This window comes from Mus pahari, chromosome 17 (genome assembly GCF_900095145.1).
Source record: "Mus pahari chromosome 17, PAHARI_EIJ_v1.1, whole genome shotgun sequence".
Lineage (NCBI taxonomy): Eukaryota > Metazoa > Chordata > Mammalia > Rodentia > Muridae > Mus > Mus pahari.
In genome coordinates, this window is record NC_034606.1 from 5,653,181 (window position 1) to 5,679,175 (window position 25,995).

At 42.9% G+C, this 25,995-nt stretch overlaps 1 protein-coding gene across 1 annotated transcript in view; it reads left to right on the forward strand.

Annotated features, from left to right (window-relative positions):
• Atp6v1c1 (ATPase H+ transporting V1 subunit C1) overlaps positions 1 to 25,995 on the forward strand; it is a 32,348-nt gene that overhangs the window by 3,293 nt on the left and 3,060 nt on the right. Inside the window, exons 2-11 of the mRNA XM_021216535.1 lie at positions 8,372 to 8,535; positions 9,406 to 9,473; positions 12,209 to 12,294; positions 13,472 to 13,566; positions 15,084 to 15,175; positions 16,864 to 16,962; positions 18,796 to 18,864; positions 23,199 to 23,291; positions 23,440 to 23,533; positions 24,978 to 25,075. Coding sequence (XP_021072194.1) covers positions 8,404 to 8,535; positions 9,406 to 9,473; positions 12,209 to 12,294; positions 13,472 to 13,566; positions 15,084 to 15,175; positions 16,864 to 16,962; positions 18,796 to 18,864; positions 23,199 to 23,291; positions 23,440 to 23,533; positions 24,978 to 25,075 — 926 coding nt within the window. The 5' untranslated portion in view covers positions 8,372 to 8,403. The remainder of the gene's footprint in view (positions 1 to 8,371; positions 8,536 to 9,405; positions 9,474 to 12,208; positions 12,295 to 13,471; positions 13,567 to 15,083; positions 15,176 to 16,863; positions 16,963 to 18,795; positions 18,865 to 23,198; positions 23,292 to 23,439; positions 23,534 to 24,977; positions 25,076 to 25,995) is intronic.

The window sequence follows — 25,995 nt, forward strand, 5'->3', positions numbered from 1 at the left end:
TATTAGATTATCATTTATTTATATCTACATATTTCTGCCTCTGCCTCTGCCTCTCTGCTTCTCTGCCTCTCTGCCTCTCTGCCTCTCTGCCTCTCTGCCTCTCTGCCTCTCTGCCTCTCTGCCTCTCTGCTTCTCTGTCTCTGCCTCTGCAAGCTGGAACTAAAGGTGTGTGCCACCACACACCCACTATTATCAGGGTTAAGACAGCATTAGCATGGTGTTCTTGGAAAGAGTTTAGTCGTTAAACCAAAGTGAGCCCTGGACTCCCGGTCCTTCTACCTGTGCCTCCTACCTGTGCCTCCTAAGTTCTGTATTACAGTCCTGCATCACTGAACTCCTCTCTCATCTGTAAGCAAGGCAATGAAACAGCATTCTCCACTGGGAAATGTACTTGTTGTTCACACACGCACATGCATGCACACACATGAGTTCAGAGAATTGAGTCCAGTAGTCAGTGGAGGAGAGTTGCTTCTGTTATAGCAGGATAAAGAGTCTCCTTAGATATGCATCTGAAGTGAGGAACATGATGGACGTTTGAAAATACAATGTTGGGTGAACATTTTATAGAAAGAGGTTGATGCCATTTGTGATGCACACCTTTAATCTCAGTACTTGTGAGGCAAAGGCATGAGAATCTCAATGTCAGCCAAGGCTACATACACATTACGACCCATGTTGAGGAGTAGGAAGAAGTGGGCATTTCCTAAGCAGTTAAAGCAGACTGAATAAAGAGGTTATTTATAAGTTAACACAATTAGCTGGCACATTAACTTTTTAAAATAAATTATTTTTATTTTGTGTCTAAGTGTTTTGTGTGCATGTATGTTATATATACCACTTGTGCCTGGTACTTTCGGAAGCCAGAAAAGGGCGTTGGATCCCCTGGAACTGGATGGTGGTTGTGAGCTGAGAGGAGCGTTGGGAACTGAACCTGGTTCCTCTGCAAGAACAGCAAATGCTCTTAACTGGTGAGCTGTCTCCGGCCCCTGGCCTATTAACCTTGCCCTTGAGGTTGTGCCAGTTTGGGGCTTCTGAACTATAATGCTAACATTATTTTAGACAAAATTCTCCCATGTTTAGACACATCTGTCCACCAAGTTCTGATTAGTACTTGAAATAGTCCTGTGCATTTCTCACAGAGACAGATAAGCATGCACTGTTATTACATACTTTGGCAAATATTCAACATTGAAGATACAGAAAATAAGAGTAATACTTTTGTGAGTTCAGTTTTTTTTTAATGGTTTTTACTATTAACTGGAGAAACACATTTTAATATTTTAAACTGCATGAGAACTTAAATAGATTTCCATCAGTCTCAGTATAGTTACTAGCTATGACTTTGGACAGATACCTTCATTAACTGTTCTCTGCTCTAAAGGAGCAATGAAGCATCTGCTGTAGAGGAATTTGTCACTAAATTGTTTAACATTGAAGTGCTTTTCATTACTCATGATTCAGTATGTGTTGTCCTTGAAGCAGTTTTTATTTTAAGGGAGGTGATGTGAGGAATTGAATCAAGAGTCTTGTGTGTAGCTAGACAGGAATGCATTCTATAGGTTAGCCATGTCCCTAGCCCTGATTTTAGACCTTTAACTTGAATTTCAGACTTGAACGTATTATATCTGAGAGATCATATGGTTATATAAATGACCAGCCCCAAATAAAAGGGAAGTCCTGAGAGCTGGGCTCAGGGGTTCATGAGGTATGGGTTGTGTGGAGGTCAGAAGACAACTTTGAAAATTGATTTCTTCTGTGGTTTCTGCTGCACTGTGTACACCAGGGTGGCTGATTTGTAGGCTTCTAGGTGAGTCTCCTGTCATTGCCTCTCATCTTGTACTGGGATCACAACTGTGTGCCGCCCAGGCCGCCCTTTTACTCAGGTTCTGGGGATAGAACTTGGATTCCCAAGCTGAACAGCTAGGGCTCTTACCCAACTGACCCATCTCCTTGGCCCTGTTGTTTTTGTTTTATAAGCTAGGGTTTCACACTGGCCCAGGTTGGCCTCATGCTCCCTATAAAGTCCAAGCTAGCCCCAAACTCTTATCTTCCAGTCTCCTAGATGCTGAGATTCTAAAGGCAAGTCACCTTCCCAGGCTGAGAGCTCTAGTTAATGGCTTTCAATGATGGACAGGTTGCACTTGTTGGCCAGTGTGCCAATTCAAGTATAATAGCTTTACCAGAAATTACTAGGTACTTTCCAACATGGTATTTTGTATAGTGACTTTCTTTTATTCTTTTTTGAGAGTCTCATGTAACCTAGGCTGGTCTCAACTAAAACTATATATAAAATCAAGGATGACCTTGAACTTTGGACCCTCCTGTCTCTACTTCCCAGGTGCTAGGCATACTGGTGTGTGCTACCACACATAATTTATGAGGTGTTGGGGGTAGAGCTCAGGGCTTCAGGCTTTCTAGGCCAGTACCCTGCCAACAGGGCTACTTTCTCCATCTCCAATATTTGGGTTTTGAGTACATTCCAAGAGGACAGCAGGCTGGGGTAGTGACTGAAATCTGCTCTGCTGGTCCTAACATGCCTTGGGTCTTTCCTGCTTGTTGATAGGTGTCTGCAAGGCTCTCCGTTTGCAAACTTATTTCTTGACAACTGGGTTGACAAGATAGCTGTTTATAAACAAAACTGATTAGAGATTGCTTTCTTTCATATCTAAATGTACTGAAGACACTTAGGTAGTCTTTAGTAAATACTGTTTCACCTAAAAATTTGAAAAAGTTAAGGTGTATTTATTGATAATACATAGTTTGTCAGTTCTAGATCTCATATAGATCTTGGAAATATTGCAAGGTAAGCTCTCCTTTAGTTGCTAGAGACAATTAAACAAGCTAGGAACAAGTTCCCTCTCCCAGTTATGACTAAGATGCTTCTGCTCTGAAGGGTAACATTTTGACATGCAGAGCGGAAACACTTCTCTGTATAGTGTAAATGGTATTGTAAGGGTAGGGTGTGACAACTTTGTTTCATCTTGATCCCTCTGTAAAGGTGGAGTGCTATTTGGACGGCTTTTGTGCTGTTAACCTCAACCTGCCATTTCCTATGCCTGTTGGAATAAACTGCTTTAGTATGTTTCGTTGTCCTTGGTGTCAAAAGGATTTCTTTCAGCATCTTCTCTCTTCCCTGTCTCCATGTCGCTACACACATGCCCTGTGCACTTTAAACCAACCAGTGTTAACTGTCAGTGTTAAATGTGCAGTGGACGGGCTGTGTAAGTTGTTCTGCTTTAGGGAATAATGATAAAGGAAGAGTCTAGACATGGACATCACTGGTACATATGTCCTCACAATATTTTTTGACTTTTAAAAATGTGTGTGTGTGTGTATGTATGTGTGCATGTGTCACAGTGCTTTTGTTTAGGTCATAATATGACTTGCAGGTGTGTGTGTGTGTGTGTGTGTGTGTGTGTGAGTATGTGTGTATGTGGTCAGTGCTCTCCATCATGGAGTTCCTGTATAGTGTGGGTGTGTGGTCAGTGCTCTCATCATGGAGTTCCTGTGTATTGGGATTCGGGTCATCAGGCTTGGTGGCAAATACCCTTGCCCACTGAACCATCTCATTGGCTCTCCTCCAGATAGGAGTCCTTGGATGTGGAAGACTGACTGTAATTTGAAGGACCAAAAAGGAAGTCTTCTTGCATCTAGACCGTCTTCCACCCTTAATTCATACGGAATTGCACTTACTGTTAGGGATGAGTGCATTTCAGAGAAACAGTGTACTGCCAGCCAGCTAGTCAGCCTTCCTTCTTGCCTTTGTTCCGTCCTTCCTTTTGAGACAAAGTCTTACTGTGTTCAAGCTGACCTGAAGTTACCATTGTCATATAGGGTAGCCTCAAACTTGCTGCATCAGTTTTTCAAGCGCTAGGGTTATAGGTGTATGCCACCACAGCTGGACTACAGTGTTGTTTCTTTCTTTCTTTTCTTTTTTTTTTTTTTTTTTTGTTTGTTTTTCGAGACAGGGTTTCTCTGTGTAGCTCTGGCTGTCCTGGAACTTACTTTGTAGACCAGGCTGGCCTCGAACTCAGAAATCCACCTGCCTCTGTCTCCCAAGTGCTGGGATTAAAGGCGTGCACCGCCACCGCCCGGCCAGTGTTGTTTCTTGAAAGCATGAAAATCAGTGCAGCGTTGGAGTACATCCTGTTTTCTGTGGTTGCCCTCTTTGAGTTTATCTGTGAGCTGATCTGATCTGGTGCTGGGCCTAGTAACCCCACCTTTTGTGGTGCTGTGTAAGTTACTACATTGTTGTTTTTTTTCTTTATATTTAAATCAGTGTACTAGGAGAATAATTCTAGCCTTCAAATCACCCTAGGTAAGAGATGTAGTAAGCAATCCCAGAGCTTTGGACCTATGCTTTCCCTCTTCGTATTTGGGCTTTGTGCCCTTGTGCAGCTAATATGTCTCGCTGAGGTTGTTTTCTTGTCCTGGTCTCTGCATGGGCCTCCCTCTCATATCTCTCTTTACCTACGTACACCTGCCCACCTTCTCATAGAGATCTGTGGTCATCATTGGAAGTTCCTTGATGACAGGGACTACATTTCATTCGTTTTGCTTCCCAAAGAAAAGCACAGCTCCAGGGATTTGAGGGGAATAAGATCCTAAATGGAAAACAGTTACTAATTAAATAGTAAGGGACTAGACATAACATATGTGTCTGCTAATATAGCTAACATGTTTACTTGGGTTCAGTGCACGTATATTCAGAGAGATGTAGTTGGACATATGTTGATTGATTTGGTGGATAGATGGGCTTAGTTGAGAAAATGGCTTGGGTGGTTTTTATAGGCAGAGTTTGTGCAAAGTGAATCGAACCAAAAAGCACAATAGGAAAGAGAACTAAGGGCAGACTGGAGGTTAAGGTAGAAAAGTAGGATCCGGGAAGTTTGTGAAGGTAAGGCTGGAAAAATGGAACTGACAAAAATCAAATTCTATTCCAAGGGGGAACCAGAACTTGGTGCATATGTGTAATGAGTTACTCAGCCTTCTGTTACCTGGAGAGGAAACAGTGTGGGCATTAAGCCATCTGTTGCTTAATAAATTCACTATCTCCCCACCTCTACTCCCACACTCGCTCAAGACAAGAACTTTCTGTGTTGCCCAAGCTGGCCTGAATTCTCAAAGATGCGTTGCACTGTAGTCAGTGGATCTTGCTGACATCGGGCTAGATGTAAGTTTATCTAGTTAAAATTGACAGGTAAAGTCCACAGAGAAGCATGAGCAGCCTTTGTAGGGCTCTTGATGGCAGGTTGAACAAAAAATGAGTAGACGGCAGTACCTGAATAGTTGCCAGTACAATAGCTTCTCTTTCTGCCCTCTCCTTCCTGCTTCCCCTCTGTGTTTTTGAATCCAGACCTGAGGGGTTTAGAACAAAGCACAGCATTATCTTTTTTAAAAAAAAGTCTGGGCTTGGTGTCACAAGCCTTTAATTTCAGCAATTAGGAAGCAGAGGCAAGCTGGCCTCTGAGTTTGAGGTTAGTTTAGTCTACATAACAAACTCCAGGCCAGCCAGGGCAATATAGTAAGACCCTATCTCAAACATTAAAAAAAAAAAAAAATCGTATCACATGTGCGTGCACATGCTAGTATGTGCATGCATGTACATGAACATGTGTGGAAGTCAGGAAACATCCCTCCTAAAGGATGCAGCTTGTTCATGAAGCATGGTGTTATGTTCGTGCCTTCACCCACTGAGCCATCTGTTCTGCCCTCCCACCATCTCAGAAGGAGTATACAATGCAGTAATCAATAATGTAGCTCGATGAGTTAGAAATATGGTCAGTGATTTTAGTAGAAAGTATCATATGAGCAAGTAAATGGAAAAATGTAAAAGGTAGAACTTAAAGCTGGAAAGTGTATATGAAATATAATGTTATCAGATGAGAAGAATGGCATACCATACAGCCAACCAGGTCAGGGCTAGAGTAGTGACTGTTCTTACTCCTGGATTCACTTCCCAACACCAACATGGAGTTCACACAGCCATTCATAACTCTTATCATGTTCAAGGCATCCAAAGTCCTGTTCTGACATCTGAGGGCACCGGTGTGTGTGTGTGTGTGTGTGTGTGTGTGTGTGTGTGTGTGTGTGTGTATGTGTATGAGTGAGAGAGTGATTAAAGGGGGTGTGCATGCACACTCTCAAACCCTTTTTTGGGAGGTAAAAGGCATGAACTACTACAAATGTTCTTTTTGTTTTTTTGGTTTTTCGAGACAGGGTTTCTCTGTGTAGCCCTGGCTGTCCTGGAACTCACTTTGTAGACTAGGCTGGCCTCGAACTCAGAAATCTGCCTGCCTCTGCCTCCCGAGCGCTGGGAACAAATGTTCTTAATTTTAGTTTTGGTGGTAGCTCAACAGGTCTATATTTGGCTTAGGAACTGATTGTAGTCTTAAGATGGGTGTATTTCACTGTGTGTATTTCAAGAATAGGAAAGGGAAAGTAGATGACTAGTTATAATTCAATTTATCTGTTAGCTCATTTAATACTCAGGGTTATTCATTCAGCAGTATTCAACAGTACTTGAAGATGTTAAGTGGGTGAAGGCAAGTCCTAGCTGCACAAGCTTCATGACCCTGGAAGCCAGGTGCAGCAGTGCATTCCTGTAGTCACAAGACTCCTGTGGGGGCTGGAAGGAGAGGGAGACCACCCCAGAGAACACAGTGCAACAGAAACCCTGCCTTGCCTAATAAACTAGGAGGGAAGCAACACACACACACACACACACACACACACACACACACACACACACACGCACACCAGCATTCTTTCCTAACACAGCACAGGAAAGAGTCCTTTAGAGAGTGTGGCCTTTGATGTCCCATGTTAGACTTGATTCCAGTTGTGTGTTGTGCCCTCAGGTAAATGACTAAGCTGTGAGTGTTTATTTCATAGGGTTATTGTGAGAATGGAACATGACAGTGTGCAGGCCTGTGTGTGCAGCACAGTGGCCTTTCTTCTCCTCAAAAGGGCTCCAGTTAAAAGCAAGACTTAGAGAGCTTTCTATGACTCCCAGACACTGCTCCACTGTGTATAGGATGATTTGTGATATTTCCTTTTATGCTCATAAAATGCAGTCAAGTATAAGAGGTATTTATAGATGAGAACATAGGGTCTTCTCTCCTGGTTCTGGGAGTCTTTTGGACATATGTGGGCCAAGAAAGGTATTTAGGATGGTGAGACAGGCATCTGCTGGCTCACAGTGTTAGAGGCTAAAGGCTAAGTTCAGCAGATGTGACACTGCTATCAGGAAGAATTAGAGCAGTTGTGCTCCTTACCTGCCCTTTGGAGAGACAGCAAGTAGAAAATATACCCACAAGTACACTTCACCAGATCTGCTGGTATAAACATGTAATAAAACATCCACTTCCCCAAAACTGTGGTCACCTAGGAAATCAGTATTATTAAAGGCATTTTAGGGGCTGGTGAGATGGCTCAGTGGGTAAGAGCACCCGACTGCTCTTCCGAAGGTCCGGAGTTCAAATCCCAGCAACCACATGGTGGCTCATAACCACCCATAACAAGATCTGACTCCCTCTTTTGGAGTGTCTGTAGACAGCTACAGTGTACTTACATATAATAAATAAATAAATTTAAAAAAAAAAAATAAAGGCATTTTAGACTTGGTACAGGTCTGTAATCCTATGCACTTGGGATGCCAAAGCTGGAGGATTAAAAGTTCAAGGCCTGCCTGGGTTATAGGAGAGTGCAAGGCCAACTTAGTTTAGTGAGATCCTGTCTGAGGAACACTGGGATAGGATTCAGTCATAAGAGTGCTTGAGGTCCTGGTTTAATCTCCATACTGGTACACAAACAAAGCAACCAGAGGCTTAAAGATACAAGTAGATTCTCTTGATTAGCTGGTGATTGTACAGTCAGGATAGTCTCCTGATTAGTATCTGGGGCGATGGGAAAACAGCCTAGGCTGAATAGCCAAGAGAGCAGGGAAGAGGCCAGACACTGTTGGGGCTGCTGGTGTCTCAGTGCATCAAGCCTGCTGTTGTAGCCGAGAGCAAAAATGAGAAGCCAAGCTCGGTGGCATCATGTTCCTGTAATTGCAGCCATTTGGGGAGCCAGAGTGGGAAGATAGCTTGAGCTCAAAAGTTTGAGGCCAGCTTGGACAGAATAATCAGACCTTAGATAAAGACGTGGGAAGGAGTGGGGGCCAGGGTCCTAATATCTGCTTCAAGTGCGTTTTCCAAGTGACCTAACTTTTTCTCACAGGCTCTCACCCCTACACCTGTGTCTCCTCGTCCCACTGCCTGGAGATCAAGCCTTTGGACACTAGGGTTTCTGGGGCATTTTAGATCCTGTTTGTTGTAAGATTGTACTGTACGACATTAAATGTTACTGCTCTGTTTTAACATTACAGCTTCTCCCTTGCTTGCCAAAGAGGTAACAAACATGACTGAGTTCTGGCTCATATCTGCTCCTGGGGAGAAAACCTGTCAGCAAACATGGGAGAAACTACATGCAGCGACCACCAAGAACAATAATCTTGCAGTCTCTTCCAAGTTCAACATTCCTGACTTAAAGGTGAGGTAACAGGTGACTTCAAACAGAGGGCTGTGAGTTTGTCAGAGGATCCTGGTGAGGTTCTCTCCATTTTGGCAGAATCGAGGTTTTCGTTCCTTGAGAAGAAAAGTCAGTCTTCTCTAGCTGTTGACTTAATGTAGAGTGGATCTGAGTCTTTGAACGTCACAAGGACACCACTGAAGTCACATCTTGTTTCGAGTCTTCTGTTTTCATAAATTTTAAGGAAGCCTAGATATTGGATCACAAAGTGGGATTTTCAGAAGAGAAAAACCTTAGTATATATTTTTAAATATCACAATAATATGTTTGTTGTTAAGTTTATATTCTGTTACCACAGTACCTACTTAGTCATTTTTTAATCCAGTTAATGTATTCAACATTTATTGAAGACCAATAATCAGTCTACTAGTGATAGGCATTCACAGACCCATCGTAGGGCCCTTGTAAAGCAGAACTTCACATTGCCCATTGTTCCTGGGCTTGTTGAAGCACAGAGCTGTTCATTAAGTGCCAGGTTTTCATGTTCTAAATGGTGCTTTCCGACTCAGAATTAACTCTTACATTCAAATGACTTAAGTGTTCAACAAACTTTTTGTGTTATACTTTATGAAATAAGTGGAGAATAAAAGATTTGTAGACCCTTCAGATAAAGATAGACCATCTATTTAAAAGAGAAAGTAAAGGGGTGTGGATCTGGGTGGGGTGGTGTAGGCTGTAATCCCAGCACTGAGGAGTCAGTAGGAGGAATGGGAGCCCAAGGTTCATCCGGATCACACAGTAAGAGCAGTGTCAGAGCTAAGCAAACGATCCCTCTTCAAGCAAAAGGAGGACGTGACGAAAGCTGAGTACTAAGCTGAGTTTCCCTTGTAGGTTGGCACGTTGGATGTCTTGGTTGGCTTGTCGGATGAACTGGCTAAACTGGATGCATTTGTAGAAGGGTAATGTATCTGCATGTATGGGGTGGAACAGGGAGACTCAGTTGTCAGTACCAGGCTATCTAGAGAGTCTCTCCAGACACAGTTCTAGTCCATGTGTATGCTACACTAGCTGAAGGATTTTGGGAGATGACTTTTTCTCTGTATATCAATATTTTATGTGTATATGTATGGATGTGTACACATGTGCACCTATGCGTTCAAGCATGTTCATGCACATGTGTGTGCAGGTGCACATGAATGTCAGGAACATTCTACCTTGGGTTTTATTTGTTTGCTTTTTTCCTTGATACAAGGTCTCTCATTGGAACCCCCAGGGCTTGCAGATTCCGTTGGGCCACTGACCAGGAAACCTTTGGGATCCTCTTGTCTGCTTCCCCAACCCTGGGTTTGCAAATATGTACCACCATGCCAGCTCAGTATACCCGTTATTATCAATTATCCACTGCATATCATGCCTTATTAATCCATCAACTAGAGAACATTTAGTTTATTCTCTTTTTTGGCTTATGTACTGTTTGTGAGCTGCATTTCTGTTTGTTTTTCTTGAATGTGTGTGTGCCTGGGGGTGGAATCATTGGGTTTCTTGGTTCTTTATGAAGAACTGTTTTGACAGTGGCTGTACCAGTTCATATTTACATTGTTAGATTTTATTATTTTTGTTTTTTGAGACAGGTTTTTACACTGTTGCCCATGCTGCCGTGGAACTCCCAGTGTAGCTCAGGCTGGCCCAGCACTTAGAGTGCTTCTGCTTCTGTCTTCTCAATGTGGGAACTACAAGTGTGATCAGTGCTGAACCAGTTTAATTTTGCTGCATTTGTGCTAGGACCTACCATGAACTGATTTTATTGTAACCCTGGGTACAAAGCAGCATCTCATTGTTTGTTGGTTGGTTTTGAATGTTTTGTTTTGGAGACAGAGGCATACTTTGTAGCCCTGGCTGGCCTAGAGCTCTCTCTGTCTGCCTGCCTTCGCCTTCCAGGTGCTGAGACTAAAGGCCTGTCCTGACTGGCCACATTCTGATTTTCATTCATGTTACTCTAACTAATGATGTAGGGCTTATTCTATTTATTTATTTGTAAGGACTTATTTTTATTTATGTATATATGTATTGTCAGTGTGTGTGTGTGTGTGTGTGTGTGTGTGTGTGTGTGTGTGTGTGTGTGTGTGCAGTGTGAGTATAGATGCCAGTGGAGACCAGAAGAGGGCTTTAGATATCCTGGAACTAGAGTTGCAGTTGGTGGTGAGCCTCCTGACTTGGGTGTGTTGGAAACTGAACTTGAGTTCTCTAGAAGTATGTTTTTTTTTTGTTTTGTTTTGTTTTTTGTTTGTTTTTTCATAGCTTCTCAGCCATCTATCTCTGGAGGCCCTCCCCTGACCTTTTATTTATTTATTTATTTTTGAGACAATTTATCATGATCCTACTGCCTCAGCCTTTGGAGTGCTGGGATTACAGTTGTACACTACCATGCTCAGTTTGAGGAATAAGAAAGTAGTATTGGTTTTCTAAATATTGTATTGGTTTTCTAAAATATTGAAGGCAGGAAAAGAAGGCCTATTGTAGGCAACAGTTGTGTGTAGGGAAGAGGTGAGTGATTGGAGGCATGGTTGTGTGTAGAAGAGGTGAGTGACTGGAGGACATGGTTGGGTGTAGAAGAGGTGAGTGACTGGAGGACATGGTTGGGTGTAGAAGAGGTGAGTGACTGGAGGACATGGTTGTGTGTAGAAGTGAGTGACTGGAGGACATGGTTGGGTGTAGAAGAGGTGAGTGACTGGAGGACATGGTTGGGTGTAGAAGAGGTGAGTGACTAGAGGACATGGTTGGGTGTAGAAGAGGTGAGTGACTGGAGGACATGGTTGGGTGTAGAAGAGGTGAGTGACTGAGCCATGCTGCATACCTGTTTTCTATTTCCCAGTCTTGAGGTGCTGAGGCATGAGGATTACCTGTTCAAGCCGGCCTGCACTGTATAATATCATAGAACCAAGTTGGGGGAAAAGCCTCAAATGAGGTCAAGGCTTGCCCACTAGAAAAAGCAAGAAGAGCCGGGCGTGGTGGCGCACGCCTTTAATCCCAGCACTCGGGAGGCAGAGGCAGGTGGATTTCTGAGTTCGAGGCCAGCGTGGTCTACAAAGCGAGTTCTAGGACAGCCAAGGCTATACAGAGAAACCCTGTCTCGAAAAAAAAAAAAAAAAAAAAAAGAAAAAGAAAAAGCAAGAAGGAGAAAAAAGTACCAAGTTACATGGAGGTTTGTAATTCCACTTTTGCAGAGGATGGTCTTGAAGTTGATCCTTCTGCATCCATCTTGAACGTACTAGGATTACAGGAATGTGCCACTGTGACCAGTTTTCTCTTTCTAGACTGAGAAACACTTTACATGTAGTCTCTATAAAATCCTACAGTTGTACAGTTGCTTTTTTTTTTTCTTTCTTTATTATATGTAACTACACTGTAGCTGTCTTCAGACACTCCAGAAGAGGGCATCATATCTTGTTACGGATGGTTATGAGCCACCATGTGGTTGCTGGGATTTGAACTCTGGACCTTCGGAAGAGCAGTCGGGTGCTCTTACCCACTGAGCCATCTCACCAGCCCCATACAGTTGCTTTTTACACACAACCAAACCTTGATCCACTTTATTCTTTATGTTTTATATAAGGATTCATTATATAGTATGATAGTCTATATAACAAAGAATTTTTTTTTCTAAAAGTGATGATTTTCTTTTTTCATTTCTCAGTGTGGTTAAGAAAGTGGCTCAGTACATGGCTGATGTGCTGGAGGACAGTAAAGATAAAGTTCAGGAGAACTTGCTGGCCAGTGGAGGTGAGCTCATTAGTTATGATTCCTAGTTACTAGTGTGTAACGTCCTGCTTAGAAACATCAGAAAGGATGGGAAATCATAGATGGGGCGGCTGCTTTGGCAAGGCTGTGAGGGAGGGTATTGCTGGTGATGTTACTAGTTGCATCTGCCCCCTGGAACACAATCCCGTGTCACTCTTAGGTGGTACATGTAGTGGTAGGTGCAACATCAGGCCTCCTGCACAAGCTCTGCTTCTTTAGCTCCATCGGGAACTACGTGCTGACTTAAGGCTGGACATCCCAGCTTTATTGCTGTTAGATGCCTCCTGTTTTCCACTTAATAGTACCCAGGAAGTGGTTGATTTTATTACATAGTAATGCCTCTTTTCCATTAGAGTATTTCTTAGTACCCATAATTTATACATATCCATATCTATATATAGATATAGATATCTGCCTGCAGCTATAAGTTAATATTTATATTGAGCCTGCTCAGCGATGATGGCTTTATAAAGAAGATTTTTATTCATTTATTATTGATTTTAATTAATTAAGTAATTAATTAATTTGTTTGTTTTTGAGACCGTCTCCGATTTCCTGGCTGGCCTGGAACTCACTATGTAGACTAGGCTGGACTTGAATTCTGGAAGTTCTCCTACATCTAACAATATCAATTTTAAACATTCTAGTTTTCTGGGGCTGGGTAGATGGCTCAGTGGTTAAGAGGGCATACTGCTCTTGCGGAGTTTGAGTCCTGGCAGACACATTGGGTAGCTCATAACCACCTGTAATTCCAGCTTCAGGGAAACTTTTCTGGCCTCCTTCTGCAGGCACCTGCATTCATATTTACACATGTGCCCTCCACCTCATGTACATGATTAAAAAATAAAATAAATCTTAAGTTCAGTGTTCTTCTAGTCTCATTCACATTTATTTAATCAGGACCCTTCAGAAATCATATCTTTGCCATGTTAAAAGCAAGCAAACTGTCAGGCATAGTGAGGCATGCCTTTAGTCTCAACATTCAGGAGGTAGATACAGATGGGTCTCTAAGTTCAAGGCCAGCCTTGTTTATAGAGTGAGTTCTAAGACAGTCAGAGGCTACTCAGAGAAACCGTGTCTTGAAAGAATCTAAACAAACAAAACCCACAAGAAAATGCTGCTACTTCTCTTCAGTAATTAATTTATTGTCTTATTTCAGTTGACTTGGTTACTTACATAACAAGGTTCCAGTGGGATATGGCTAAATATCCAATCAAGCAGTCTCTGAAAAATATTTCTGAAATAATTGCCAAGGTAAGACAATAAATGAAGCACGTGGGCACACTGATTTTTAGAAGATTTGTTTAAATTATGTATGTGCATGGATATGTGTCATATATGTGTGTGTGTGCATACATACATACAAACATGTTACGGGAAATATTTAAAAATTGGCACTATCCCACGCTATTTCCTGCTACTCGCTGCCCACTGTCTCGACGCCTCTAGGCTCGCCCCATGCAGTGACCATCATGGTTCTCTTCCTGCGGTTTCTGCTCACATACCCAGCCATCTACCTCCTGTGGTCAGTGGTCCCAAATCCCAGCAACCCGGTTAAACCAAAACTCTAGAATCTTACAAATAATCAGTCAGATTTATATATCGATAGATTCTCAAGTCACAAGATGCCCATACAATAATTTCAGAGCCAATTGATGATGATACAAGGTGCCCACCTAGATTAGACAAGTTACCCCAATTATTCTATCCTTTATGATATTTATAGCTACCTGTGGCTATTTAAAGCCACATGGAATCTGGATCGACTTCCTCTGTCTCTGAAACTCTTAGCTCTGCCTCCCCTTTCCCTGTCCAGTCAGATGCTTCTTGTATTAATATTTATATTGATTGGACAGGGAAAATTCTGCTATAAATACATACACGCACACACACACACACACACACACACANANANANANANAGAGAGAGAGAGAGAGAGAGAGAGAGAGAGAGAGAGAGAGAGAGAGAGAGAAAGTGTGTAAGAGCGAGCTCTGTGAAATACTTTTTAAACTTTTTCCTTTTTTACACTTTTTTTCAATGTTTATTTCTATTTCATGTGCATTGGTGTTTTGCTTGCACCCTCTGTGTGACAGTGTCAGAACCCCTTAAGCTGGAGGTAAAGGCAGGTGTGAGCTGCCATTTGGGTCCTGGGAATTAAACCGGCATCCTCTAGAGGAGCAGCCAGCCAGTGCTCTTAGCTTTGGGGCCATCACTCCAGCCCCTTTGTTTTGTCTTTTGAGACGGGGTCTCTCTAGCAGCCCTGACTGTCCTTGAACTCAGGTTCTCCTACCTCTGCTGCCTGAGTGCGGGATTAAAGGTGTGCCACCATGTCTAGCCTTAGGAGGGTTTGGTTAATAATCTTCCACCTAGTGGGATGGTCACTTGATTTAGGAAGTAATGTGGCAATAACAAGTAAATGAACTACATGGACTAATGTAGTACAAAAGATTCATAGGAAATTTGTTAATAATGAAGTTTGGTTTTTGTTTTGTTTTGCTTTTGTTTGTTTGTTTGTTTTGAGACAGGGTTTCTCTGTAGCCCTGGCTGTCCTAGAACTCACTCTGTAGACCAGGCTGGCCTGGAATTCACAGAAATCAACCTGCCTTTGCCTCTCAAGTGGGAATAAAGGCAGTGAAGTTAATTATTTTTTAAATGTCCTTTTAAAGTTGTACTTTTAATGAAATCATATATTTTTATGCCAGAAAGTATTTAAATTGTATTGGTAGAGGCAAACCTAGAAATAACTTGCCCATTTTTCTTCTCTTTTGAAGGGAGTGACTCAGATCGATAATGACCTAAAGTCTCGGGCGTCTGCATACAATAACCTGAAAGGGAATCTTCAGAATTTAGAACGAAAGAACGCGTAAGTTCTCAAGTCTTGGTGGATGCTAAATGTGTGTGGTGTGTGGGGAGGTGCGCATGCATGTTGTGTGGGACACTATTAGGGTTTAGAAAGTTCTAGTTTGTGCTGTTTCTGTAATCAGAATGATTTGTGGGGAGCTGGATAGATGGCTCAGCAGTTAGAGTGTTGGCTGTTCTTGCAGGGGACCTGAGTTGGTTCCCAGCACTCACATGTAGCTGATACTAGCCTGTAACTTCATTTCTAGGAGATCTGATTTCTTTTTCTAACCTCTGCAGGCTCCTGTATGTATGCCATACATAAACTTACTTAAGTGCACACACATGAAAAATACTTTTTTATGATTTTTACAGTATTTCATAGAGAAAGTTCATTAATTTTACAGAATTTGAACAATCAGAACAAATCAGTGTTGCTGATTTATTAAACTGTTTATAAATGGACTTGTCACCTGAACTCTGGCTGATTTATTAAACTGTTTATAAGTTGACTTGTTACCTGAACTCTGGTTTAGTTCCTTTAATGAATTTGATGTTTTACTGAAATTTGTGTAAAATTAATTATTTTATCAATTTATTTATTATATAGCAATCATCTGCTGCTTGAAAGATCTTTTTTATGTAATGATTTGTACTATAATGATTATTTTCTACTTTCTCTGTTTCTAGGTTTAGATTTTTTTTAAAGTATTAACTTGGAATCTTATTTGGTTGATCTTATAGTATTATTGCAAGTATATATTAGGCTGTTTTGTTATTGGTAGTTTTTTTGTGCGTGTGTGCATGTGTGTGGTGTATTTGAGAGAATTGCACATGAGTCTGTGTGTGCACATGTAGAGAACAGGGGAGTCATCAAATTTCCTCCTGGTGTTAGCCACTTCTCGTAGTATTTGAGTTGTAAGTGTGTATAGCCTGTTACATGGATGCTGGTATCTGAGCTCAGGCCCGCATGGTTGTGTAGCAAGTGCTCTTAACCACTGAGCCCTCTTTCTAGCCGCCAAGTATAGTTCTGAGTACACAGCTATTCAAAGTTGCATCATCATCCAAGGAGAGAGAAAGCTGGATGTAGATGGTCTGTGGTACAAACAGGGCAAGGCGATTTCGTTATGGAGGACCAAATTGTATCACGTGCTATCCAAGGAAAGAGAGGAAAAGCAGAGCTTGTGCTTAAATGACATGACTTCATAATTACAGGGAGATAGACTCTGGTATCTGGTGACTCGTACTGCCCAGCCAGGATATGTAATTAAGAGAAGAACCGGGCTATTGTAATTAAAGTAAGCACAGAGTTGGACATTAATGTCAAACTTTGACAGGCATTGGCACTTCTTGGGTACAGGGATAAAATACGTCTGGCTAACTATTGACTTCTTATATACATTTTTTTAAAAATTAAAAGTTTTTATTTTCTGTGTATTACTGTATGTATGTGGACCAAGTTCATGCCTAGGGCCCTTCCTTGGAGGTCAGAAGAAGGTGTCAGATCCCTTGCAGCTGAGCCACCGTGTGGGTGTTGGGAATTGAGTCGCCAGCTCTTCAGCCCCTAACTGTTGACTTCTTATGGAGCAAAACTGTTTCCTAAGATTGATGCCTCTGAGGTGCATTTATAAGGAGATCACCCTACCCTTCTTTCCTTGTGCCACAGAAGCATTTGAACACGTATCCACCAGTGATTTTCTTCTTATTCTTCAGGGGAAGTTTGCTGACTCGTAGCCTGGCGGAAATCGTGAAGAAGGATGACTTTGTTCTTGATTCGGAGTATCTTGTCACATTACTGGTGGTAGTTCCCAAGTATGTCTGTTTCAAGAGTCCATAGTGGCACTCACCTTTAATGCCAGCACTGGGGAGGGAGAGGCAGGTGGATGTCTGTGAGTTCAAGGCTTAATCTACAGAGTGAGTGCCAGGACAGCCAGGGCTACACAGAGAAACCCTGTCTCGAAAAAGAACAACAGAAAAACCCCGGAAAGTGAAGACTGTGTTTTTCCCTATAAAGTGCTGTGCGGTCTTTTTGGCTTTGCCGCTCTTACAACTGCTCTGCTTTACCATGGCAATTGGTTGTTAGAGCTGAAGCAGCCGCAGTCTGTGAACAGACTAGATAAAAACACCGTGCTTACTAACACAAATGCACAGAGTTTGCTGACCTTTGGATCTAATAACCCTTTGAGATCTCCCTTTGACTTCTGTATGAATGTTTGCTCATGTGTAGTTTTGGAGAGTCTGTAAAGAGTAGAACTGAGTGGGTGGCTTGCACAGTGTGTCATACACCTTTAATCCCAGCAGTGGGCGGGCTGAGGCAGACAGATGTCTGTGAGCTGAGGCTAGCCTAGGCTGCCCAAGAGATTCCAAGCCAGCCAGATACATAGTAAGACCCTGTTTCAAAACAAGGGCATAAAAGCCTGTGTTGGAGAGACACGTTCAGTGGCCTCAGGTCCTGCATTGCTAACATCTCTGAGCATTCTAAGCTGAGACAGGCTACATTGCTTTTTTAGAAGATCACTGCATGAAGCCTGCCTTCTTTGTTCTGTATTTTATCTGGTTAGGGAATTGGGAATAAAAGAGAAACACTGGCTCCTGGAGGAGGATGGAGAGGAATGTTAGGGGAATCAGTTTCCCTAATGGTGATTGGAGCATTTCTCCTCAGAGGGTAGGCTTTTGGATTTTTCTGGGTTTTTAAATTTTATTTATTTATTTATTTATTTTTTTAAGTGCTGTCTTGTACTGGCTTTATGGTCTGGCTGGCTGGGGACTTGCCCTGCTCCTGCCTTCACTTTCTAAGCACTGGGGGCACAGGCGCATACATCACTGTGCCCAGGGTGCTCACTTCCCAAGCACTGGGGTCACAGGCGTGCATACATCACTGTGCTCAGGGTGCAAAGCTTTGCTTCATGCTTTTCTTGCACAGTTGTTCCCTGGAACATTGGAACATGATATTTATTTTTAAATCCTATTTATATTTGCCCATATTTTTCTTACTTAGCTTTATTTAGAAATCGTGTTGAGAAATTTTCAGCTTTTTGAACCATAAAATGTAAACAAGACCCCCTGTAGATCACTTTACATAGTAAATTACCTGTGTCTACCAACCTTTACTGTAAATCACACATACTTGTCTCTCCACACCCCCAAAGCCAGTGGCCTCTCTAGAAAGCTGTTGCACAGTGTTCTGAGGCAGCCTCCTTTATTGTTACTGTGTCCTAGCCACTTCCTGGGGTATGCCCTGCTTTCTGTAAATAGGGTTTTAGTCAGCCTTTTGTAATGGCCACCAAATGGTAGTAATTTCCCATGGCCTCTTCTTTTTTTTTTTTTTTTTTTAATGAGGTATAAATTAATGTTTTCCAGCCATGCAGTTTAAAAATAATGTAGACTCTGTACTGTGCCTTGCCACCTTAACAAGCCAAGCTGTGCCTCTGTCGAAACAGTCCCTGGCTGTGAGGGAGGCAGTCCAGACTTCTTGCTTCATTCCGTGTTTGTGAGGTGCTCTCAGTAGGAAACTGATATTTTGCTACATATATGGTGTGCTTTATTGGAGCCACATTTCCCATGTGTCCCATGTTTTTTCTTCCTGGACATGGCAGAAATGGGACTTGTCTTCCCTTCCTGATGTTTATTGTGCCCTTTCTGCAGGTTGAACCACAATGACTGGATTAAGCAGTATGAAACGCTCGCAGAAATGGTAGTACCAAGGTCAAGCAAGTAAGTAGCCATCTTGCAACAGTGCTTTGTTTCCTACAAGTTTTCCAACAGCTTGTGGGATTAGGAAATCTCTTTGTGGTCTGTGTTTCCTTTGCAGTAAATCTGTAATTTTAGAGCCCTTATTTTTACTTCATAAATTGTCAACTCTAGTTATCATCATTTCAGATCTAGAAGGGACTGGCATACCTGGTTTGACCCCTCATTTTCATAGATGGAGGTGTGAGGATAATCAGGTGAGGCCAGAGCCACACTTACCAGGAAGATGATGGCATGGCCAGGGCCAGGGCCAGCCATGGGGCTTCTGCTACATCTTGCTGCCTCCTTGAAGCTTCCATCTGCTGTTGCTGTGTCTCCTCTAGGAACTAAGTCTTCATTTACCTAGCAAAGGAGTCACATCAGGCAGCTCCTGGAACATTGTGTAAACCTTCAGATTTTATTTGAGCAGATGATGGGGCCAGATCTGCATAGTCTTTAGCAAGCTACAGAATGCTTGCGTTTTTAGCAAGCATTTTGAGTTATGAGTTTAATGTGCATTGTCTATTTGTTAGTTACAGCAGTGCTGTGAGGCACTTTGGCCAGCTAATTTCTTCATAGGACAGGAGGCTATGTTTAAGTGGTCTAAAGCACATGGTTTTCAGGTGCCCAGTGGCAAGCCAAGGCAGGACTGACAATGGTTTTGTAGCTTGTGACCTATCTCATCAGTCTGTGGCCAGTTATTGCTGCATGAGATGCCTTGTTAAAGTAGGTATCAAAGACAGTGAGGAAGTGAACTTAGTAAGATCAGGCCAGAAGTACTTTCTTTTCCAGCTCATTGTGCCATACAGGAGTTAGTTTGGTATAGTGGAAAATCATGGACCTTATTGATGGTTCTTCTTCCAGCTTGCCGTGTGACCTGGGTATGTCTTTGAACTTTTGGGTCCCACTGTCTTTTCAAAGAAGTTAGGAAGTTAGTTTAAGACTTGATAGAGTATATAAGACATAAGGTACCATTGACATTTGACAAGTGTCGGTCTCTTGAGAAATAAGCCACAAACCTGAGCTCATTGTGATTTCCCCCTGTATTTGAAGTAATACCCTTTATTAAAGCCAACTCTTCACATGGCAAACTGAAGACAGTGGGCGTATCTTGACATGCAGTCTCATCTGGGCTGTCGGTCCTGACTGTAGTGACTTCTCTCCATCATTGAGCTCAGAGATCAGCACAGTATTCTGGGAGCAGGTACCCAGGAGGAGGGTGAGGCTCAGTGCACAGTGTCCTCTAGTGGTAGACATACAGAAGTCAGGCTTCAGGGTTGGGTGGGGGACTGTAGAGGTCAGTGAATAAGCTCTGATTTTGAAAGGACTTAATACCGTTTCAGAGAGTTAGGTCGTTTGCTAATCACTGTAATATTTAAAGGAAGGATAGTAAAATCCAGGCAGTACTTGTCCTAACAGCCTTTTGGATCCCCAGCCCAACCTCACAGTGTGAAGTGCATTTGGCGTCAGTGTTCATGGAGAACACAAAGCTAGCCAAGTAGCAATGGGCAGAGCATATAGTTCACACAAGCCAGCTAGGCCTTCAGGGCACTGCTCTGCCACCCACTATTCAGGAAGGAACTCTGGCTTGATGAAGACTTTTGTTTAGCTTGTAGCTAACATTTTCCATTTTGTGTGTGTGGTGTTGGGGGTCAAACCCAGAACTTGGCACATACTAGGCAAGTAGTCTGCTCCGATCCTCATCTCGGTTAACTAAAATTTTAGTTACCCCAAGGTAGTTATTGTTTCAAACCTTTACTCAAATAAGTAAATTAGATATGGGTAGTAGGATTGGAGAGATGGCTCAGTGGTTAAGAACATTGGCTGCTCTTCCAGAGGACCTGTGTTCAATCCCCAGTGCCCACATGGCAGCTCATTACTGCCTGAAATTCCAGTTTTAAAGGCTCTGTTACTGTCACACAAACATTCACGCAGGCAAAACATCAATGCATGTGAAGTAAAAATAAAATAAAAAATAAAATAAACAAATAACAAACAGTATGGATAGTGATGGGGTTAGAGTTGGCTTAGCAGTTAAGAGCATTGGCTATTCTTGCAGAGGATCCAGGTTTTGTTTCAGCACCTACGTGGTAGCTCACAATCACCTGAAACTTATGTTACTGGGGATCTGTCTCTCTTCTGACCTCCAATTGCAACACACACACACACACACACACACACACACACACACACACACACACACACGATACCCAGACATATATCCAGGCAAACACCAATACTCAAAATAAAAATAAATATTAAAAAAAATAGATAGTATCACTTGATCATTTGTCCGCCCGTGCGCTCTCCTTCTCTTCCTCTATTGTTCCCTCCCTCCCTCCTTTCCTTTTTATTTTTATTGAGACAGTTTCTCATGCAGCCCAGGCTGGCCTGAACTCATACTTTGCCTGTCTCTATCTCTCAAGGGCTGTATGTTCCACCAGGCCGAGCTTGACCTATGGGTAGCCAGGTCTGGCTTGGGGCTCATGATCCTTTCAACTCTGCCTCCCAAGGGCTGAGTAATACCATCTTACCTAGATAGTGCATATGTGGGTACCACCTTATCTAGATTTTGGGTTCCTTTTGAGAAAGATTCTCTCTCTGTAGTGCAGACTAGCTTAGAATTCACTCTGTGGCCAGGCTGGCCTTGCACTCCTAATGATCTTCTTGGTTCCCAAGTGTTGGGATCACAGGTATGATCCATCACATTCAGGTTTATTTGTTTTCAACTAATATTCTTAAATTTGAAAGATTCTTTTATGAGTGTTTGTATGTGTGTATACACATGTGTACCATGTGCATGCCTGGTGCTGAGGGAAGTCAAAGAAGGCATTGGCTCCCCTGAAACTGTAGTTATGAATCTGGGAACCCAGCCTCAACCTGCTCTTAACTGCTGATCCATCTCTGCAGCCCTGATTAAAACCCTTTCTATGGCTTACTGTCCACCTGAGTTTGAAAGGCACTAGGAACAAGAACTAGGTGATCATTTCATAGGGCAGCTTAGAAGAGGGGGTGTAAGTGTTCTGTATCAGGAGCAGGTGAGTTCCTTTGCATTGCACTGATGATGGCGGTGAGGCCCTTGAGGTGTCTCCCTGTCCTGTGCTGTGGAGGTGGCCTTAAGTGACTGACTGGCTGATTGGTCAGGAGCCAGGGCAGATTGAGTTCTTAAAGTTAGCACCTGAATTTCCTGGACAGATGAGGAGTTCACTGGGCTTCTGGGAAAATGAAACTGAAAATACTTTGTCTAATTTTATTTTATTTTTTTAAAGAAAGCATTTAAATTCCTCAAGAACCCCTTCAGTTTCATCAGTCTTACTTCTGGTTTTAGAATCACTGTACTATAAATAAATATATGGGCTGGAGAGGTGGCTCAGTGGTTAGGAGAGTACCTGGGTTCTGTTACCGGCGCCTACTCTTAAGTGACTCAACAGCCATCTGTAACTCCAGCTCCACAGTGTTGCACAGCCTTCTCAGGCATGTGCAAGGGTAAAAAGAAAACCACAAAAGCAAATGACACAAGGTGCCTTGAGAAGGGCGGGTGCTTGTTAGCGCGAGTGGGGGATGCTTTGTGGTTGTGCACTGTGTGAGCCAGCTTACACATGCGACAACGGAGGTTTTGTCTGTGCATCACTTATACTTCAGAAGGTGTTTTTCTTTTACAAAGCCACAAATTAAACATTAGAAAATGCACAGTATATGAAAAGTGGAAGAAAGGGTTCCACTCCTCAGTCACACCCCTACATGGAGGTCTTGGCTATTGAAAACCTTGTGTTCAGCTTTGTAGACCTTGTGCCCAAGTGTCTCCTCATGAAGAGAGTCAGATTCCTAGTGTGTGAGCCATGCAGTCCATCCTCCCCGAGGCAGCTTACGCTCCTTGGGGCATGGCAGGTCTCTGGCTGGAAGTTGTGTTCTCACCGACACCAGAGAGTCTAGACACACAGAAGTTTGCTCGTTCTGATTGGGGGTGTGGTGGGTGGGGAGACAGGAGTTGATAGCAGTCCAGAGTGGTTGAGGCAGACCCTGGTGAGCTGGCTGGATCAGACTGGAAAGAGGAATAGTTTGTGAGACAAGAAGAGACAGTTTGACCAAGCAGACTGGTGCTAGAAGTTGAACAGCATGCTCCAGAGTGTGGCTCCCTTAGTGAGCAGATCACTTTGTTAGCTAGGCAGTGTGGTAGAGGGTGTGAAGGCCTGTCTGTCAGGAGCGCCCATTGTCTTTCCTTTTGGAGGTGGTGCAGATGAAGTGAGGGTTCCTTCCCATCTTGTTTTTGAATTCTACCATTTAAGTATAGAGCTTAAAATGACTTTTTCCCCCTTTAGTGTTCTTTCAGAAGACCAAGACAGTTATCTTTGTAACGTCACCTTGTTTAGAAAAGCAGTTGATGATTTCAGACACAAAGCCAGAGAAAACAAGTAAGTCTGTCTATCTGTCTGTCTATCTGTCTCATGTATATACAGAGATGTGTGTGTGTGTATCTATATCTATATATATATATTTTTAAATGTGTTGGCTTGGCTATATATATGGTGTAGACAAATTTGGTTTTTCCTCCACATTTAGGTTCATAGTTCGTGACTTCCAGTATAACGAGGAGGAGATGAAAGCAGATAAAGAAGAAATGACCAGGCTGTCTACTGACAAGAAGAAGCAGTTTGTACGTGTTCTTCCTTAGAGTTGTCAGTGTGCAGCAGCAGGTGAAGCAGTACTACCTTCCCTGACTAGGATTTGAGTTCCTTTACTATCCCACTACTTTTCTTAGACAGGGTTTCAGCCCATGGTCCAGGCGGAATGCACTGTGTGGCCCGGGGCTGTCTGGAGCTCGGGGACTCTCCTGCCTCGGCTTTAGAGTGTAGGGATTACAGGCAGCCAGCAAGTGCCAGATCCTTCTGTGAGCACGCCCACAGCTGGGCTGTGTGTCCATGCCTGCCTCACCCCTTACCTCAGCTCCCACCTCTGAGCCGCAGCCTCCTTTTGTAGTCTCTTTATTGGATTTTTTTAGAGCTTATTTTGCTTTTGAGTCTTGGAAAATGGAAAAATACATTCTGGAGATACTGAAAGGAGAGGAAAATATGAAAATGCAGTTTATAATTTGGTGCTAGAAAAATGTAAGTGTTGGGACTGAAGATGTAATTCAATAGAGTGCTTACCTAGCATGCACAAAGCCATGGTGCCTCAGTGACAAAAACTGGTCATGGTGGCATACCCTGTAATCCCAGCATTGGGGGAAGAGGCAGAGGGTCAGGAAATTCTAGGTCATCCCTGGTTGCATGAGAACTTGTCTCAAAGGTAATGAAGATGTATAGTTAAATATGTACGTATTGACTCCCAGCAGCTTAGGGTGGTGTATAAGAAGGAGATGCCTGTGGCAGCTCCTCCCAGCCCAGCCCAGGCTTTCCTCAGACACCAGGGAGCAGTCTTGACCCTGCACAGCCACACAGCCACATTTACCCCACTGACTGCTCGGCTTCCTAGCAGACAGATGTCAAATGCTGTGTGCTTTGGCAGCTCAGAGAGCAGACATTTCAATCAGGGCTTGTTGTATCCTCTTGGCCTAAACATAGTTGCTTGGTACATCCAAATGATCCTGAGTTAGGTGTTAAGTCAGTGATGTCTTTGTAGGCGGATAGGAAGAGGTATTGTTTGACATCTTTGAAGAAGGTTTTAAATTGTACTAAACACTTAAGTTCAACAAGAGCTTGCATTGCATAGAATCAGTAAAATATAAATCATGAGCAGGTTTCAGAGACTGTGGGTGGGAATGGCTGAGAAACTGTAGGTTGGGTTCTCTGCAAGTGTGTTAAGTATGTTGAGTATCATATAGTGTGCTCCAGTGATTGTGCTACAGCTTTCAAGTCCACTTTGAGCTACTTTCATGAAGGCGTGCTCCTTTTGCTGTTGATGAACCTAGTACACTCTAGAGTCTGTGAGCCTACTGAGTAGTGGCTTCCCCTTTGGTTTAAGAGCATGGTAAAATAATTGTATCCAGTATAATATTTGAAACTTTCATATTGTGGCTAATCACTTAAAAAAATGTCTGACTTGTCTAATTGCCATTTGCAAACCAAATTTGTGGTAATTTTGTGTTTTTCTTTTCAAAGGGACCACTTGTGCGGTGGCTTAAGGTGAATTTCAGTGAGGCATTTATTGCGTGGATTCATATAAAAGCATTACGGGTTTTTGTGGAGTCTGTTTTAAGGTAAGAAAGTTAATAGAGAAAGCTGGAGTTGCAGAGTTCGGTGTGCCTCTTTCATGACCCACTCCAGCCTAGTGAAGGTGATTTGGAGCAGCTGAAGGGCCAGTTAGGGAGTGGCTCTCAGGGCTGCACAGCTTGTCGAGTGCTTATTTGTCTGGTTCTTTAACACCAGGTTCAGGAAGAGACCCACACTGCTCTGTCTCACATTTAGTCATGTACTGTTTAAGGGAGTCGGTCTGAGCAGTTAGCGATTTCACTGTGGGGCACACAGAATGTACTGTGTAGTTATGTTTAGTTGGTGCATGAATCACTTGCTCACCATGGCCACTTGCTTTGTTTGATGTAGTCTCTCCAGGCTGACCTGGAGCTCAGTTTTACCGTAGGCTGGCTCCAACTTTGATCTTCCTGCCTCTGCCTCCTCAGTTCCAGCACAGCAGGTCTGTGCTGTTATGTGTGCTCCACATGGCCTCTTGGTGCTAACCAGTATGTGGGACTTCCTGGAGGTGCAGGTTTGTGTACTCCAGCTCCCCTATAAACCCCAGGACTGCACTGCGATGTAGGGCTCTAGGCAAAGAAATGTTGAGCTCCATTGTACTGTGGGGAGCACCACCATTTGTATTTGCCTGTGTGTTGTCTGTGCACCACAGTGCCTGTGAAGTCCAGAAGAGCCATTAGATCCTCTGGAACTGGGGGTACAGATAGTTGTTAGCTGCCGTGTGGGTGTGGGAATTGAACCCAGGTCCTCTGGAAGAGCAGCCTGTGCTCTTAACCACGGAGCCATCTCTCCAGCTTCATGTGGTTCTTGGTTCACTAAATACATCAGTATGTGAACATGATTTGTAGTTAATTGCAAAAGGAATTTTAAGATATTAGCCACGTTGGGGATGGTAGTACACACCTTTAATCCCAGCAGGTAGAAAGTA